The sequence below is a fragment of the Poecilia reticulata genome, linkage group LG19 (genome assembly GCF_000633615.1).
Source record: "Poecilia reticulata strain Guanapo linkage group LG19, Guppy_female_1.0+MT, whole genome shotgun sequence".
NCBI classification, from domain to species: Eukaryota; Metazoa; Chordata; class Actinopteri; order Cyprinodontiformes; family Poeciliidae; genus Poecilia; species Poecilia reticulata.
In genome coordinates this window covers 22,747,469-22,761,324 of record NC_024349.1, presented here as the reverse complement: position 1 = coordinate 22,761,324, position 13,856 = coordinate 22,747,469, and the positions used below count along the sequence as shown (strand labels likewise).

The 13,856-nt window shown below is 40.1% G+C and overlaps 1 protein-coding gene across 1 annotated transcript in view; it reads right to left on the bottom strand.

Annotated features, from left to right (window-relative positions):
- Nucleotides 1–355: 355 nt before the first annotated feature.
- LOC103481978 (cytohesin-3) overlaps nucleotides 356–13,856 on the bottom strand; it is a 41,980-nt gene continuing 28,479 nt past the window's right edge. Inside the window, exons 9-13 of the mRNA XM_008437841.2 lie at nucleotides 13,587–13,698; nucleotides 7,614–7,690; nucleotides 4,909–4,980; nucleotides 4,636–4,790; nucleotides 356–1,237 (exon numbers count right to left, since the gene is read on the bottom strand). Coding sequence (XP_008436063.1) covers nucleotides 1,165–1,237; nucleotides 4,636–4,790; nucleotides 4,909–4,980; nucleotides 7,614–7,690; nucleotides 13,587–13,698 — 489 coding nt within the window. The 3' untranslated portion in view covers nucleotides 356–1,164. The remainder of the gene's footprint in view (nucleotides 1,238–4,635; nucleotides 4,791–4,908; nucleotides 4,981–7,613; nucleotides 7,691–13,586; nucleotides 13,699–13,856) is intronic.

Here is a 13,856-nt window from a genome sequence, read left to right as displayed (position 1 = left end):
TCAGTCCTTCCAGTTTTTTGCAGTTTCACAATAACAGATATTCACTCAAAATCAACAAATACACACTTTATTTGCGTTAATGCATGATTGTTGTATTGCAAATTTACAATAAAATTGGGCTTCAAGAAAAGTGACTTAAAAATTAAGTCACTTAAAAATTTCTAGATTTTTCTAAAAAAATAAAAAAATAAAATTTTAAAAATCAGAAATTTTCAAGTTGCAAAAGTAGAAAATTTTAAACTTTTCAAACTCAGAAATTTTCAGTTTTTATTTTTATTTCCAGAAAATGTTTGCAGATTAACCTCAAAATTTTTAAGTTTTTTTCCAAAAATTTTCAACTTTTGGAGCTCAGAAATGTTCTTGTTTCTTCTAGAAAATTGTTTGATTAAAAGTTTTTTGGCAGAAACGTACTCCTACTTCTTTCTTTTAATGGCCCTAATGCCGTCATTTTTTAAGGCCGATGTTCTGAAACGCTCTATTCAATCAGACTACGCTTCAACTGTTTTACAAAGAAGAATGGGCAACAATTTCAGACCAGTGCAAAGCTGGTAGAGCAGTTAGGCTGTGGGGCTAAGATCAACTCCATGCTTCATTTTTCAGATCATCAGTAAAAATAATCAAAACCTTTTATTATCACCATTTTGCACTACTTTGTGTTGGTCTGTCACATAAAATCCAGATAAAATACAGTAAAGAAAATGTGAAAAAGCTCTAGGGAAACTTTTGCAAGGCACTGCATAAGGTGAAGTATGTTCAATTCCTTAGGAGCCCAGCAGAGGGAAGTCTCTCCCAAACATTGCAGAGTAAAAGCTCCCTTATTACAGTCAAAGCCGTCTCTTCTTCTGCTGTTCTTCACTGTAACTCAGCTTGGTGAAGAGTTCATTCGCACTTCCTCTCCTCTTCCTCGCTTTGGCATCAGAAAAGACTTGAGATGCTAACAGTCCAGGGCCAGAAATGACCCAGAATCCCTTGCGCCTGTGCTTGTCCTTCAGCCCTGAAATTACTGAATGGGAGACCTTCACAACATCCGTAGAAAAAAAATAAAACACATACACAAGCACACACACACGCATGCACACGCACACACACACACACACACACGCACACACACGCACGCACACACACACACAGACAGAGTGACTCTCAGTTCCAGATATACAGTCATCATTTCTTATTGGCTATCCTCCTCTTCCTGGTGGCCAGCATGTCGTAGAACGGATCCCTGCTGATGCTCGCCCTGTGAAGGAGGACAGGAAGGCCGGGATTAATGGCAGCGTCCAAACGTTCGCTATGAGGGGTCAGTCTGTCAGCGCTGTGAATGTGTTTGTGACCATCAGCAAAAGTGCTTCCTGTTTGGTGTTTTGTGCTGCATTTTGGTTTGGAGGGGAGGAGGAGCGGGGGGGACGGTCCCCCAGCTGCAGCTCTGACACGAACATGAACAAAATTATTTATGATTAAAATGTTTTCTGTTTTGTTAGTCTAATAATGTCTTAGATTAGAATCTATTCTCAGCAGCAAGAGCAATAGAAATGTGTTAATGTTACCCTAAAACATAAAAAACATAAATAAACTCAATCAGCTCCATTTGCTGGAGGGCCACATTTGAAGTATGGTCGGGGGCCACGCACTTAATCCAAGACCCCTGCGTCAAACTTTAGACACCCTTCGGGTTGCCCTTTATGCTGCCTCTTCAGGCACACAACAGTTTCAAGCAGCAGAAGAAGAATCTGCCTCCACTGGATCATTGGTAGCAGCAGAAGAAAGTAGAGGAAACATGATCCAGAAACATCTGCATCTACACTGTTAGGCCTTTCCAAGTGTTACTTTTAGGAAGTTTCTGTATCACTTTCAAAAAGCATTACTTCTGTTGTTCTATTTAATCATGGATATGCTTGTAAAAACAAACTGGTACCAGAAAGTTGAGCAGGACAGAGAAAACACACAGCTTACTGACGAGGTCAGCAACATTCAGTGTGGTTCACCTCTGCTTTTGTAGAGGTGAACCACACTGACCACGACCAGGTAATCCAGTCCAGGTAAGTTTTATTTTTGAAGATGGTAAAGACTAATGTATGTCTGCTTACTGTGCTGCTGGCAGAACTCATTTTTTGTTCAGCAGTTTATTGCTATTGCTAACTTTGAAAATGTTCAGAAGAGAATATATAAAGATAGAATAAATATCCAAAGACATTATGTAGATGTAAATAATGTCAGAATTAAACTGTTTGGCAAGAGCTGTAGTCTTTCAATAGCAGATATAATATGAATAGTTTTAGCAGAAAACATGATGTTCAGGAGTCTAGAAAGAATAACTGAAAAAAGAAAATCTGGAAATTAGGCTTTTGTTGCTGATGTCTGGAGGTGTGGATATGATATTTACTGTAAATAAGAACTGACACATGATCGATAAACATAATGAATATGTAGCATTTTAGTATTAGTTTTTGCTAAATACCATCTAGGTGTAGCGCCTTAGTGTTAGCGGCTAAAGGTCACTATCAAAACCTTGAAGTAGGAGACGGGGTGTACTTTCTTTTTCAGCATGATGCTTCAGTGTAAATCTGTTTTTTATTTGGTGGAAACAGTTTCTTGCTTTGCAGGAAAACAAAAACATGAGGGTGTGGAGAAACCAGAAACGGTGAGCAAAAACAGGCCAAGCCTCTTTATTTACAGGCGTCGTTTTTAGGGATGATCTCTTCTCACCTCTCAAAATAAATCAGTCCGATTACAGCGGCTTTGTGCGGTGTGTAAATCCATCTCCACATCAGCCCGCGCTCTGTTTGGGAAAATGACAGCCTCGTGTCGCACTCAACAAAACACTGAATAATTAGCAGCTGACGTGCCGCTCCCTGCGTTTGTGTGCGACAGCAGATGAATCAGTTTGGAACGGTGTGTGTGTATGTGTGTGCAAGAATGTGCTGACTGCTGGGGAGCCGTCTGCCGCCTCAGTTGTCCATCCAGTCCACGCTGGACTGGGACAAAACAGCTCAGCCCTGCTGAGTCCAGTCTCTGACGGCCACTATTCCTACAGTGAAAAGGACGGCCTCGGGATCCGACTCTAAATGTTCTGGACGCAGACAAACCAGCAGCTCTCAGTCTCTCTCTGCTCTGAACATGAAGTGGCCTCACCCCCAGCAGGTCTTCAGGAACTAAACAGCACCACTCTCATTTAACAGATATGCATCTGTCACTGCTAAGAGGCTCCATAACATCATTACTGAATGGGAGAATGGAGTAATATAATTTTCTGCTCTGATATCGATTGTATGTGCAAGTGAAGCTGACTGGCGGAAAGCCAACGCAGCTGATCAATAACACACTGAGTCCAATTTACAGAAGCATTTTCGCTGCTCCCCCCACTGGAGAACAAGGCAGCTGTTGGACCTTTGGTACCTTGCAAAAGTATTCAAACCACTTGAATATTTCTTATTTAGTCACATCTGTAGAAGCTTCTCAGACACAGTGTGAATTGTGTGCACTTACATTAACTGACTTCTTTATTTGCACTGTAATGTGTCACCAAGGTGATGCTTGAAGCAACGTGCGAAGGTCAGTGGACCAAGATCGAGATCAAGATCAAGATCGAGATCAAGATCAAGATCGAGATCAAGATCAAGACTGCTCTAATGCACAAACGTTTTATGTGATGGACCAACACAAGGTAGTGCAGAGTTATGAAGTGGAAGAAAAATGATACATCTTACATCTGAAAAAACTATTGGAGTATCAGATTATCAGGAATCTGATACTCCTAAATGAAATTCAGGGCAACCACTTGCCTTTAGACGTTACCTAATTAGTCAAAGAAAGAGTGTGAACCAACTCTTGTTCTTTATTGGTCAGAATTAAATAAATGTACTCAACAATTTGCAAACTCGATGCAAGCATTTAAAACAACTTTTACATTTTAGGTCAACAATGGTTTACACATCCCTTTTCTATAAAAACTACGTTGTTTTATTAATTGTTTGATTCAAATATTTCATACTTATATTATTGTTTACCAGATACAAAAAAAGTCACTATTATACATCAAAGTCCAGAGTTAAATCCAAATGGGAATCTGCTATAAGACTTGATGTTACCAGAAGCTCCTCATCCAATCTGACTGAGTTTGAGTTAATTTGCAAAAGACGGGCAAAAGTTTCAACCTACAGATCCTGCAGCTGTACTTGGATCCACTGTTCTCTCTCCACTTCAGCTACATGCTGCTTTGTGTTGGTCCATCAAGGAAAATCTTAATAAAACACACTAAGTTTGTGTTTGTAATACAACACAAAGAGGCTTCGGACATGTTGCGAGGTGCTGTGAAGTGTAAACACCTCCACGGATGCATTCAGGTGCTTTTATCTGAGGCTCTGTTTGGGTTTTTCTCTTTGCTTTTCAACTCAAAGGGTAGTGACCTTCTCTGGAAGAGCAGGATTACCTCTAAGTGTTATCTGCATGGAAGTGTGAGAGGTGGGTTTACATTTAGCCACCAGCCTGAGTGTGTGTGTGCATTCCTGATTACGGTCCCTATCAGTGTGAGTGTTTGTTTCTCCCAGTGTGAAGGTCAGACATGTGAACGTCTCATGTGGGCGCTGGCTAAGTGCCCTCTGAGTGGAAATGGATCCGCGCCAACGTGCCGGGTCTTACTTGATGGACTTGATCCACTCCTCCTTCTCCTCCGGGGTCGGGGCCGATATCCTGTACACCACGTGGTTGCCCTCCACCACCCGCCCGTCTGCCTCTGTCTTGCAGGCCTTGATGACCTGACCTTTGTGGCTGGGATTGTAGAGCTCAAAGCAGTTCTAGGAAGACATCAGAAAGGCACTGTCAGCGTTTCACAGAAACAAACTGAGAAGAGATATTTCAGTAAATCTTGTTTAGGCAACAAGAGGTGCTTGGACTGCTAGAGTTGTTCCGTACTGGTTTCCTGGGCTCGTCCACCTCTCTAATGCTGAGGTTTTCAAGGGGAATAATCCCGCGAGGCTCTTTGTCCTGAGGACACAAACAAAACACCGGCTCAGCGTCAACATATTGCTCATATTGTGAATGCATTTGCCTCCATTTATAATCAAAACCAGGACAACATCTGATTATAAAGCAGCTAAAGGTTCCACATGAAAGCATTTTTCAAACGTTACAGCGCTGCTTCTGCTTTGGTTGTGAATGTAGCTTCCTTGTTTTTTTATGTAAAATTATATCAAAAGACGCAAACTTTAAATACCTGAACATTAAAAGAAAAAAGAAAATAACGGACCTAAAAAAGGAGGTGGGTGGTAACCACATTATTGCCTAGGCATATAAAATACAAATCATCCTTTATTTGATATAATGTCACACTAAAATGTTTAGACAAATTGGATCTTTAACAGGGCAGCATTATGTGTTTTCCAACCACATAACTCCATTTAATAGCACAATGTTATGCTCAGTTGTTATAAAAATGCTGTTAATGTCAGACATGACTTAAAAGAAATTTGACTTTGTAATTTAATGCCTTGAAATTGGGCCACTGTCTCTTTAAAAACTCCTGCCCTTTCTGAAACTTCGCCTTTAGGACATCATCACAGCGTGGCTCCTCTATTAACCCTTTAACAAAGTTTTTATCAGCACTTCACTGAGAAGTAGCTCTTATAATGAGATGAGCAGTTCCACCAGGTGTTTGCTAATTGCTACTGGCTAGTCTGAAGGAGCTGAGTGGAGAAGGGCTGCTCTGTGAGTCGGAAGCTCGGAAACTGCAGCTCAGAGGAGGAGCTTTGTCCCTGAAAGCGGGGCTATGTCCACCCAGGGGTTTTTCACACCTGAATGGTTGCCATTGGAGATGAAATGATTTCTCAAACATGAATGGAAGGATCAAAGCAACACTACAGGTCTGATTTTGACGAGAGAATAAGTTTTATCATGATGTAAATCTCAAAAAGTGGCTTTAACATAATACTTACTGCCCCTTTAATTTCTTAGTTGAGTCTTTGTTCTGTCTAAATGTTCTCAAACTAAAAATATTGGGAGTTTCTTGACAATAATAATGTTCTGCTGCAAGAAAATGTTGGTTAAAATAATCATAAAAAAAAAAAATCACACCCAATGCATGTCTATGAAGTATTATTGCTCCTTTACTTTGAGGAGAATCTGACTGAACCGAAAACCTGCCGAAGGTCAGCCTTCATTCTGGTCACATAGGGGACAGCCCCTGGGGGAGAGGTAACCCTGAGCTCCACATTCATTCTGGTTGCTGTAGATCACTGTCATCAGACAGCCGCCTGTCTTTACCGTTGTAGAGTGATTGTGTTTCTCTGTTTTTCACCTGGCTGTGAGGCCGATTTCCCCTCAGGGACAGAGGCTGGCAGCTGGCTCTGTGTGAACCGTGGACCCCCACCACCTCCACAGGAGCTAGTAGTGTACGCTGGGGGATTCCAGGCTGTGGGGGAGTGAGCGCTTGAGGTGGGGGGTTGTGTCAATGCAATGCCAGATGTGTTGCTGTGGATTTCGCACATGTTTCCAATGAAGTCTCATGTTAATTGCAGGAGTGTGGCTCATTTAGGTCCAAAGGGACACATCTGATAAATAGTAAGCCTGGAGGGCAAAGACTTGTGCCACTGTCTTTTATGATTCTGACATGGAAAAGATTACTTTTGTTTTTGTTGTTGCACCAAATTCTTTCATATAGCCTTTTGAGGTTTGAGCTTTAAACAGGATTGAATAAAACAATTTATGCACATATAATGAGCAAAAAGGTGGTAAATCACCTTATTATTACAGCTGTAATCCGCTATGGCCGACTCTACATGTAGCCAGATAGCTGGGAAAACAAGTATATTTTTATCTGCTTCGGCCTTTCATCCTGTTCAGCTGTTTAATTCACTAAGAACAGAAACACGTCGGACAAAGTGGAGATTTGAAAAAACTCTGTGTTGCCGTGTGTACGAGAGAAAATGGAGATTCAGGGCCGCGTGCTTTACAGTCTGCGACAAATAATGAACCAATTCTTAATTTGACATGATTCCCTGATGACATCATCTTGTATTTTATTACTTTTATATCAAATATAAAGTTAAAGTATTGCTAATATAAATATCTAATATAACATACAATATAAAGTTAAAAGTAGTTTAACCTGACCAGACAAATGAACATCCAGGTGCCATGTTTAATTCCAAGCAGAAAGTCCTGGTGGTTTTGAAGCAATCTGATTGGCTTTAGCTTAGCGCTACACTGCCCCCTATGGGTTTGGAATGTTTGAAACCACACTCAGTGATGTATTTTCTGAAACCAATCCTGTGAGTATATTTTTTAAATGACGTAGAGAGGATATTTGTTTTATAAAGTTGTCAGCAAACTTCATTTGCATTACACTTGGCTTTTTGTACTTTAATGCTTTTTTTTTTTTTTTTTTTTACATATTTGGTAATTTCAGACATAAATGAATGTTAGGTACAAATCATTCAGGTTTACGGTTCTCATGCAGCCTTAACGTTGTGCTCACAGAAGATTGTGTTTTTCATGGTTTTTCGCTTAAAACTGTTTGGCTTTCCAGATACTTATCTTCCTGTTGTGCTATTAGCACAATAGGAAGAGAACAGTTTTAAGAACGATTATTTCAGCCCTTAGATGTACTTGCTGGTACTTACTGTTGTGTATTCAAAGTAGTAGAGGCAGTTGTCAGTTAGGATGAACCATCTTCTCTTCCACGTTTTGACTCTGCCGCCTATCGGGAAGAAACAGACGGTATTTGAGTTCACACAGAGTTGCCAGTGGAATTGTTTTGTTCACTTTAGAAGGTAACCTACAACAGACACCCAGCTTCAAGTACCACATCTGGTCCTGATCCTCAGACTGGGTCAGGGCATCTAGAACACCGCCTTCCCCCTCAGCTCCCAGCGGGAAGCAGGGGAGGTTTGTGAAGTCATTTGAACTCCGTGTTACCATCAAGAAAAAAAGCTCCAACATGACGGCTGCAGCATAATGCCACACACTACGTCTGACGAGGCACTGCCAAAACGTTTGAGTTTGATTGGAGCAGAAAACTGATGCTTCTGGGTTGTTTTAATGAAATTCCAATTGATCATTATCTGACCAGAATGAGGCAAAATCTCTCTTAAACTAAAGTAATAGAATTATTGAATTTGATGTTAAATTACCCCATCTCCACTTTATATATGTAATGATTGCACAGTCTGCATTTTACGGTTCATAATGTATTTGCTGACACTGTAGAAAGTGCACAAAAAAAACAGCCGTTAATGATGTAATCGGATGTAATCTGAGGTCTCAGTTTAATTCCGCTGCAGTCGACCCACAAGCCTGTACACAGCTGCTAATCTCCCTCAGCCATGTGTTTGATGTCATCCTCACAAACGGACACAATGCGACGAACAGGCTCCTGGATTTACAGGCTTCGGGTGTAGATTTCACCAGACGCCTGAAAATAACCGAAAATGCTGAAATCATTTTCAGTTATGCTAAATATTGAATAATAATTTGTAGTGTGTCTTTGTTTTTACTTTAGGTTACATTTAATGTTTATAAAGACTGGAAAGTCCCTTCTGCCTTTAATTTGACATAGCACTGCCTTACTTTATATTACTTTTAAATTTGATCTTAATATCTGTTCTATATCCAGTCTTCCCAGATAGTTGAATTGTTCATTGTTCACTGTACATCAGACAGCGAATTTGGTGTTTATTAAATTACAATAACATAATTTCTAAGTCCATTTGCATAGACTTCCTGGAGGTGGCGCTATAGACAATGATGTACTTTAATTCTACTTTTTGTTTTGCCCAAAATAAACACTAATTACTAATATCTCACTCTGTTTAGAGTGAGATAATAGAGTGAGATCTAATATCTCACTGATCAAATCCTCTTCTTTGCGCTCCCTTGGCAACAAAAATGACGTTGAAAGGTAATAAAGCTAACTGGGGCTGAGCCACCCAATGACTTCATGTCGTTGGGTAGCGTGGATTGTATATGAAGACAGGACATCTGTTTATGTATTGTATTCAAACATTTAGAGCGTTGACAGCTCTGTTGGATTGTTACTGTAATAACTAAAGAGAGAACATTGTGCAGCGAGGTTAGAACTTCTCCAGTGGAAAAACAGACGCCTCTGAAACAGATTGCTAATTAGATTACAAAAGATGAGTTATTTTAACTTTTCGTTGATGTAATTTAGAGCCTTCAACTTCTATGCACCCCGATTTGCACGATTTGGACCTGAAAAGGTGAAAATATTTACGATCAGTGTGGTGTTATGGCTAATGGTGCTAATGGCTAACAAAAGCTGTTAAAAACCTAGGGGGCTCATGTTACTTCTCTTAACTTTGACAGAAGTGTTTATTAAATTGCAACAATAGAAAGTTATTTTATTAAACTACGATTACCTTTTAAGGTCTGCTTTGTGAAAGACACTAGTGACCGCTCAGAGAGACTCTGGTTGCCGTGTAAACGAACGGGTGGACTGCTACAAACATTACGGTTTAACTGAAGAGCGAGTCTGTGTAGACGGAGCCTCACTGTAATGTTACACTTCCAATTGTAATGATGCTATTTTACCACATCGCTGTAGATACACAAAAATGTACAATATCAGCTTATCAACAATGATGACAATGTATGTTAGTTATTGTATTTATTCATTCATTTCCTTTTAATAGAGTTAAAATATAGAACAAACTAAATAGCCACAAATTTAGTGATTTTCAAGCGCTTTTTTAGAGCATTATAACTTTTTGCTGTTTTGCTCTGTTGTGCTAGGAAATTAAAAGGCTAATGTTAGCCGGTAGTTGGGCTAGCAGCTCAGACATGACGTAGCTTTCTAACAGTATACTATAGTTTTAGAACAGAATCCCTTAAATATTAGTGATAGTTGGCTTTCCTTTAGATTCTAAGCCACGATTTCCCATGTTTTTTCGAGACTGACATTTTTTCCAAACATATTTGTTTTAATCTAAACAAGTGAAAAATATAGCAGCCACTTTTCAGTCAGCTGACAGGCAGCAAACTTTAAACTCTAGAAGTGGTACAACACAACATTTCTGTGGTTCTGAAGTTATAAGTTTTGGTAACTGTAACTCTCATGCCTTGGTGTCAGTGCGGGGAACATGCCGAGTCCTACAATAGGACAAGATGTGGCCAACAAATGTCTGACGTGCTGTCCAGGTTTGATGATGACCGGATCAGGCACGGTGATGGCAGAGGGTAATGAGAACACAGACATGAGGCTCCACAGCAGCACAGAGCTGACAGCCTAGGAGAGCGTCTTCATAAAGACATCAACAATAATGTTCCCTCATTACACTTAGTTGGAGTGGCTCTGATGGAGAGCAGAGCTACAGAGGGGACGGCATTAATGAGGAAAAAATGTTTCTGGTGAATAGCAGCTGGGTTGGAAAGCAGGCAAAACAGGAAGAGAGCAGATATCATGACAAAGCAGTGAGAGGCTTGCAGGGCGGCAACTCAGGAAGGAAGATGAAGAGGGGCAAGGCTGTTCTTTATGCTGAATGAGCAGCAGTACATTCCCACAGCACAAACTCAAGCATGGCTCAGGGTTCCAGCTGCACAGGGTCAGCATGATGAGCAGGGCCTGGGGTTACCTGCATGGCAAGGCTGTGGATAGGCTAACAGTACCTACAGGAAAACACCATGAGGTAGATACCCTGAAATGAATCCAGAAGGTCTCTGCTTTTAATTCTTGGCTAGGCTAATTCAAAGATTAGCCCAGTTGCTAATTTTTGACTAGCCTAAAGAGTAGCCTAAAATACAGCATCTCAGAAAATGTGATTATTCAAAGACCAATAAAAATTTATTTTTAATACAGAAATGATCTACTGAATATGATGTCCATGTATGTACTGCATTTGCACTCAATTCTTGGTAGGGGCTTCTGTATGATATACTGCAGGAGATCAGCTGGTGCTTATGCTAAGGTGTTACTAGCCACTTTTATGACATTTCCCTCATAAACCCAGAAAATCTTAAATAGGATAACTCTGGTTATCCTATTTGCTTTTTTTAGACTGTTTTATTTAACCATCTTTTTTCCTTCAACTAAATCTTCCAGAAGTATGCTTTGATAAAACAGTTTGAACAACCTACTTTCATAGCAGTCACCTTTTCCAGCTTGCTCTCCTCACAATGACATCAATGACATCAAGTCCGTAGTGTGTAGGCCATAACATAACATCTATTAAAAGTTATTTTTTAATATTTCCCATGTAATAAGCACATTTTCTAATACGAAAATTTTTTAATTTTTAATAACAGTGAGCCATAAGCATAGAAATTAACGGTCCATGAAATATAACAGCGTGCAACTAATCAAACACAAAATATATAATGAAATACATTACGGTTTTCATTATAATCTATTGAGATTCACACTTGCATTCAAACTTATGAGCTTAATGTCAACATCTAAACAAAGAAACAGAGAAAAAAACAGAGAAAGGAATCAGTCCTTTGCGTGGGCACTGCCTAAGATAAACTTTGTGCATCACCCAAACCCCTCCACAGCCACCAGAAGAATGCAGGCAATCCTCATGCAGATCAGTTACCTCCAGCCTGCCTGTGATGGACATAACCCGTCACCCCACAGCCGTTCTGTCGCCTCACAGCTCTGATAAACAGGCCAGTTTTACGAGGTGCCCCGCACATCTGGGGCCCCGGTGTGCTCGGAGAGATATGGCAGCTATTGCTAGCATACTGCACTCTGCAATGTGCTTGGGAGGATGAAGGAGGACGGAGTGTTACCTACCTCCTAATGCAAAAGATTTAGGAGGGAACAGCCGTCGCAGAACACAATGAAAGAACACAACAGAGATTTGAGAGAAAGGCTCAGAGGCAAAGGAGTTCTGAAGGATTCCAAGAGAAGAGTGGCCACATGGCGGAGGGGATGGGGAGAGGTTTAACAAAGAGGTGATTGTGATGTTGAATTACCGCAGACACGTCAGGCCCAACAAACCTATGAAGAATATCTTAGCCACCATGATGGAGGTGCAGAATTTTCAGAGAAAAAAATTGGCAAAGGATAAAAAAATCTTGAATATTTCTTCTAAATTGACAAAATCAGAGGTCATGAAGTAGAGAAGCAGCGTTCTGTTTTCTGATAACAAGAGCTATCTACAGTATAAAGCTGTGCTTCAACATAAATGTTGAAATTTGCATACAAAATGTGTCCATAGATACAACTTGCCTTGTAGCAGGTAATAAATCAAAACATCACAGATTAAGTTCCTGCTCAACACTTTTCACATCAGTGGGTGGTTTAGGTTTGGCGACTACACACAATGCCCTTTGGGGCTTTAATTTGTTAAATAAAATAATACATTTGTGCCAAAGTTGACTCTATAAATATCCAGTTGAGACGGCTAAATCTGCACTGCTGAGTAAAGCAAAATGTTCAAAACTTGTCAAGGTCCCCGACCCTCCTGTTAGCTTCCTGTTAGCAATAACAGCTGACTGCAGACGGAAATGGTGACCTTTTGCTTGGAGGAAAGCTTCCTCCAAGCGGAAGCAGACTAATTTCTTCAGGAAACTAGTGTAAGTCCAGACAAACTGAAACATGCTGTTCTTGACTTATGCTAAAGTTGTTTTACATGAGCAGAGAATGGCAGGATTGTAAAAATAGACTCCAAAGCATAAAAAAAGACAAATAATAGTACAACTCTAGAATGCATGTTTTTACAGCTCATGTATTAAAGAGTTCCAAAAAGTGATTGAAATCCATAAATTGCATACATTTTATAAGAAGTAAGGTTGTCCTGAGCTAGCTTGAAGATTAGCTTAGAAGAAAAATGAGCAAGGTACATTTTTGTTCTAGGTTGATAAAAATGACATTTATTTGGATAAAAGGATTGGATTCAAGTGAGCCTAAAGAATAGTGCTGGTGACAAACTAAGCAAGCATATATTTTTTGCAAACAATATAAAACATCTAAAATAAATTGATTTGAAAACAAAGTATTTGTAAATACTATATATTGAGATTCAGACTCTTTGTGACATTTATGTCTTGGTTTTGCTGATGACCTTTTGCTTTTGCTGCCACCTGACTTTAGCTTCTGATTTTGACACAAAGGTCGCAGGTAGGATGAACCTTTAATAGCTTCACTCTCAAATCATTTTATGAGAAAACGCTGTGTACTAGCCCTAACTCTAACCTGACCTATAACCCCAAAGATGTCATAGACAGCAACGACAATAGCAGATTGAATGACCACCGTCTTGTAGTTTACTAGTTCTATTATCCAACATGACACGTGATCCCTCCACATAAAAGACTCCACTTTGTTTTTCACCATTCTTGTTGTATTAACCACTTTATACACATTGTCCCAGAATCAATGTTCAGCACCACTTACAGGTCTGGGGGAGTACAAACAGTGTTGGGTGTTTCCTTGTGGATGATAGATTAAACACAGCATATATGCCCCCCCAAAATCTATCACCTTCCAACATTGCCTTTGAAAATCAAACATCAATTCAAGCAACACATATAAACACACTGACTCAGCAGGAAACGGAAAACCACTCTTTTTTTTAGTAATTCTGATTCTCCGCTGACAGAAACCATCACACTCCAGGTTCTGTTAATCCACTTACCCAGCTTTAAGAGCCAGCCCTCTCTGTCCGGGTTGAAGAATGTGTGTGTCAGGTCGTTCCCGTCGTCCTCTGGGATTTTGAAGGGCTCATTTTTGATGCTGTCGTAAAGATTCTGCAGACGAGGCAGGAAAACTATTAATCAAACTGGGGGGAGCAGGGAAAACATGGCTCATTTGTGTTGAATGCGAGTGGTGGAGGCATTATAGATTATCAATCATCATCACACACACACACACACACACACACACACACACACACACACACACACAC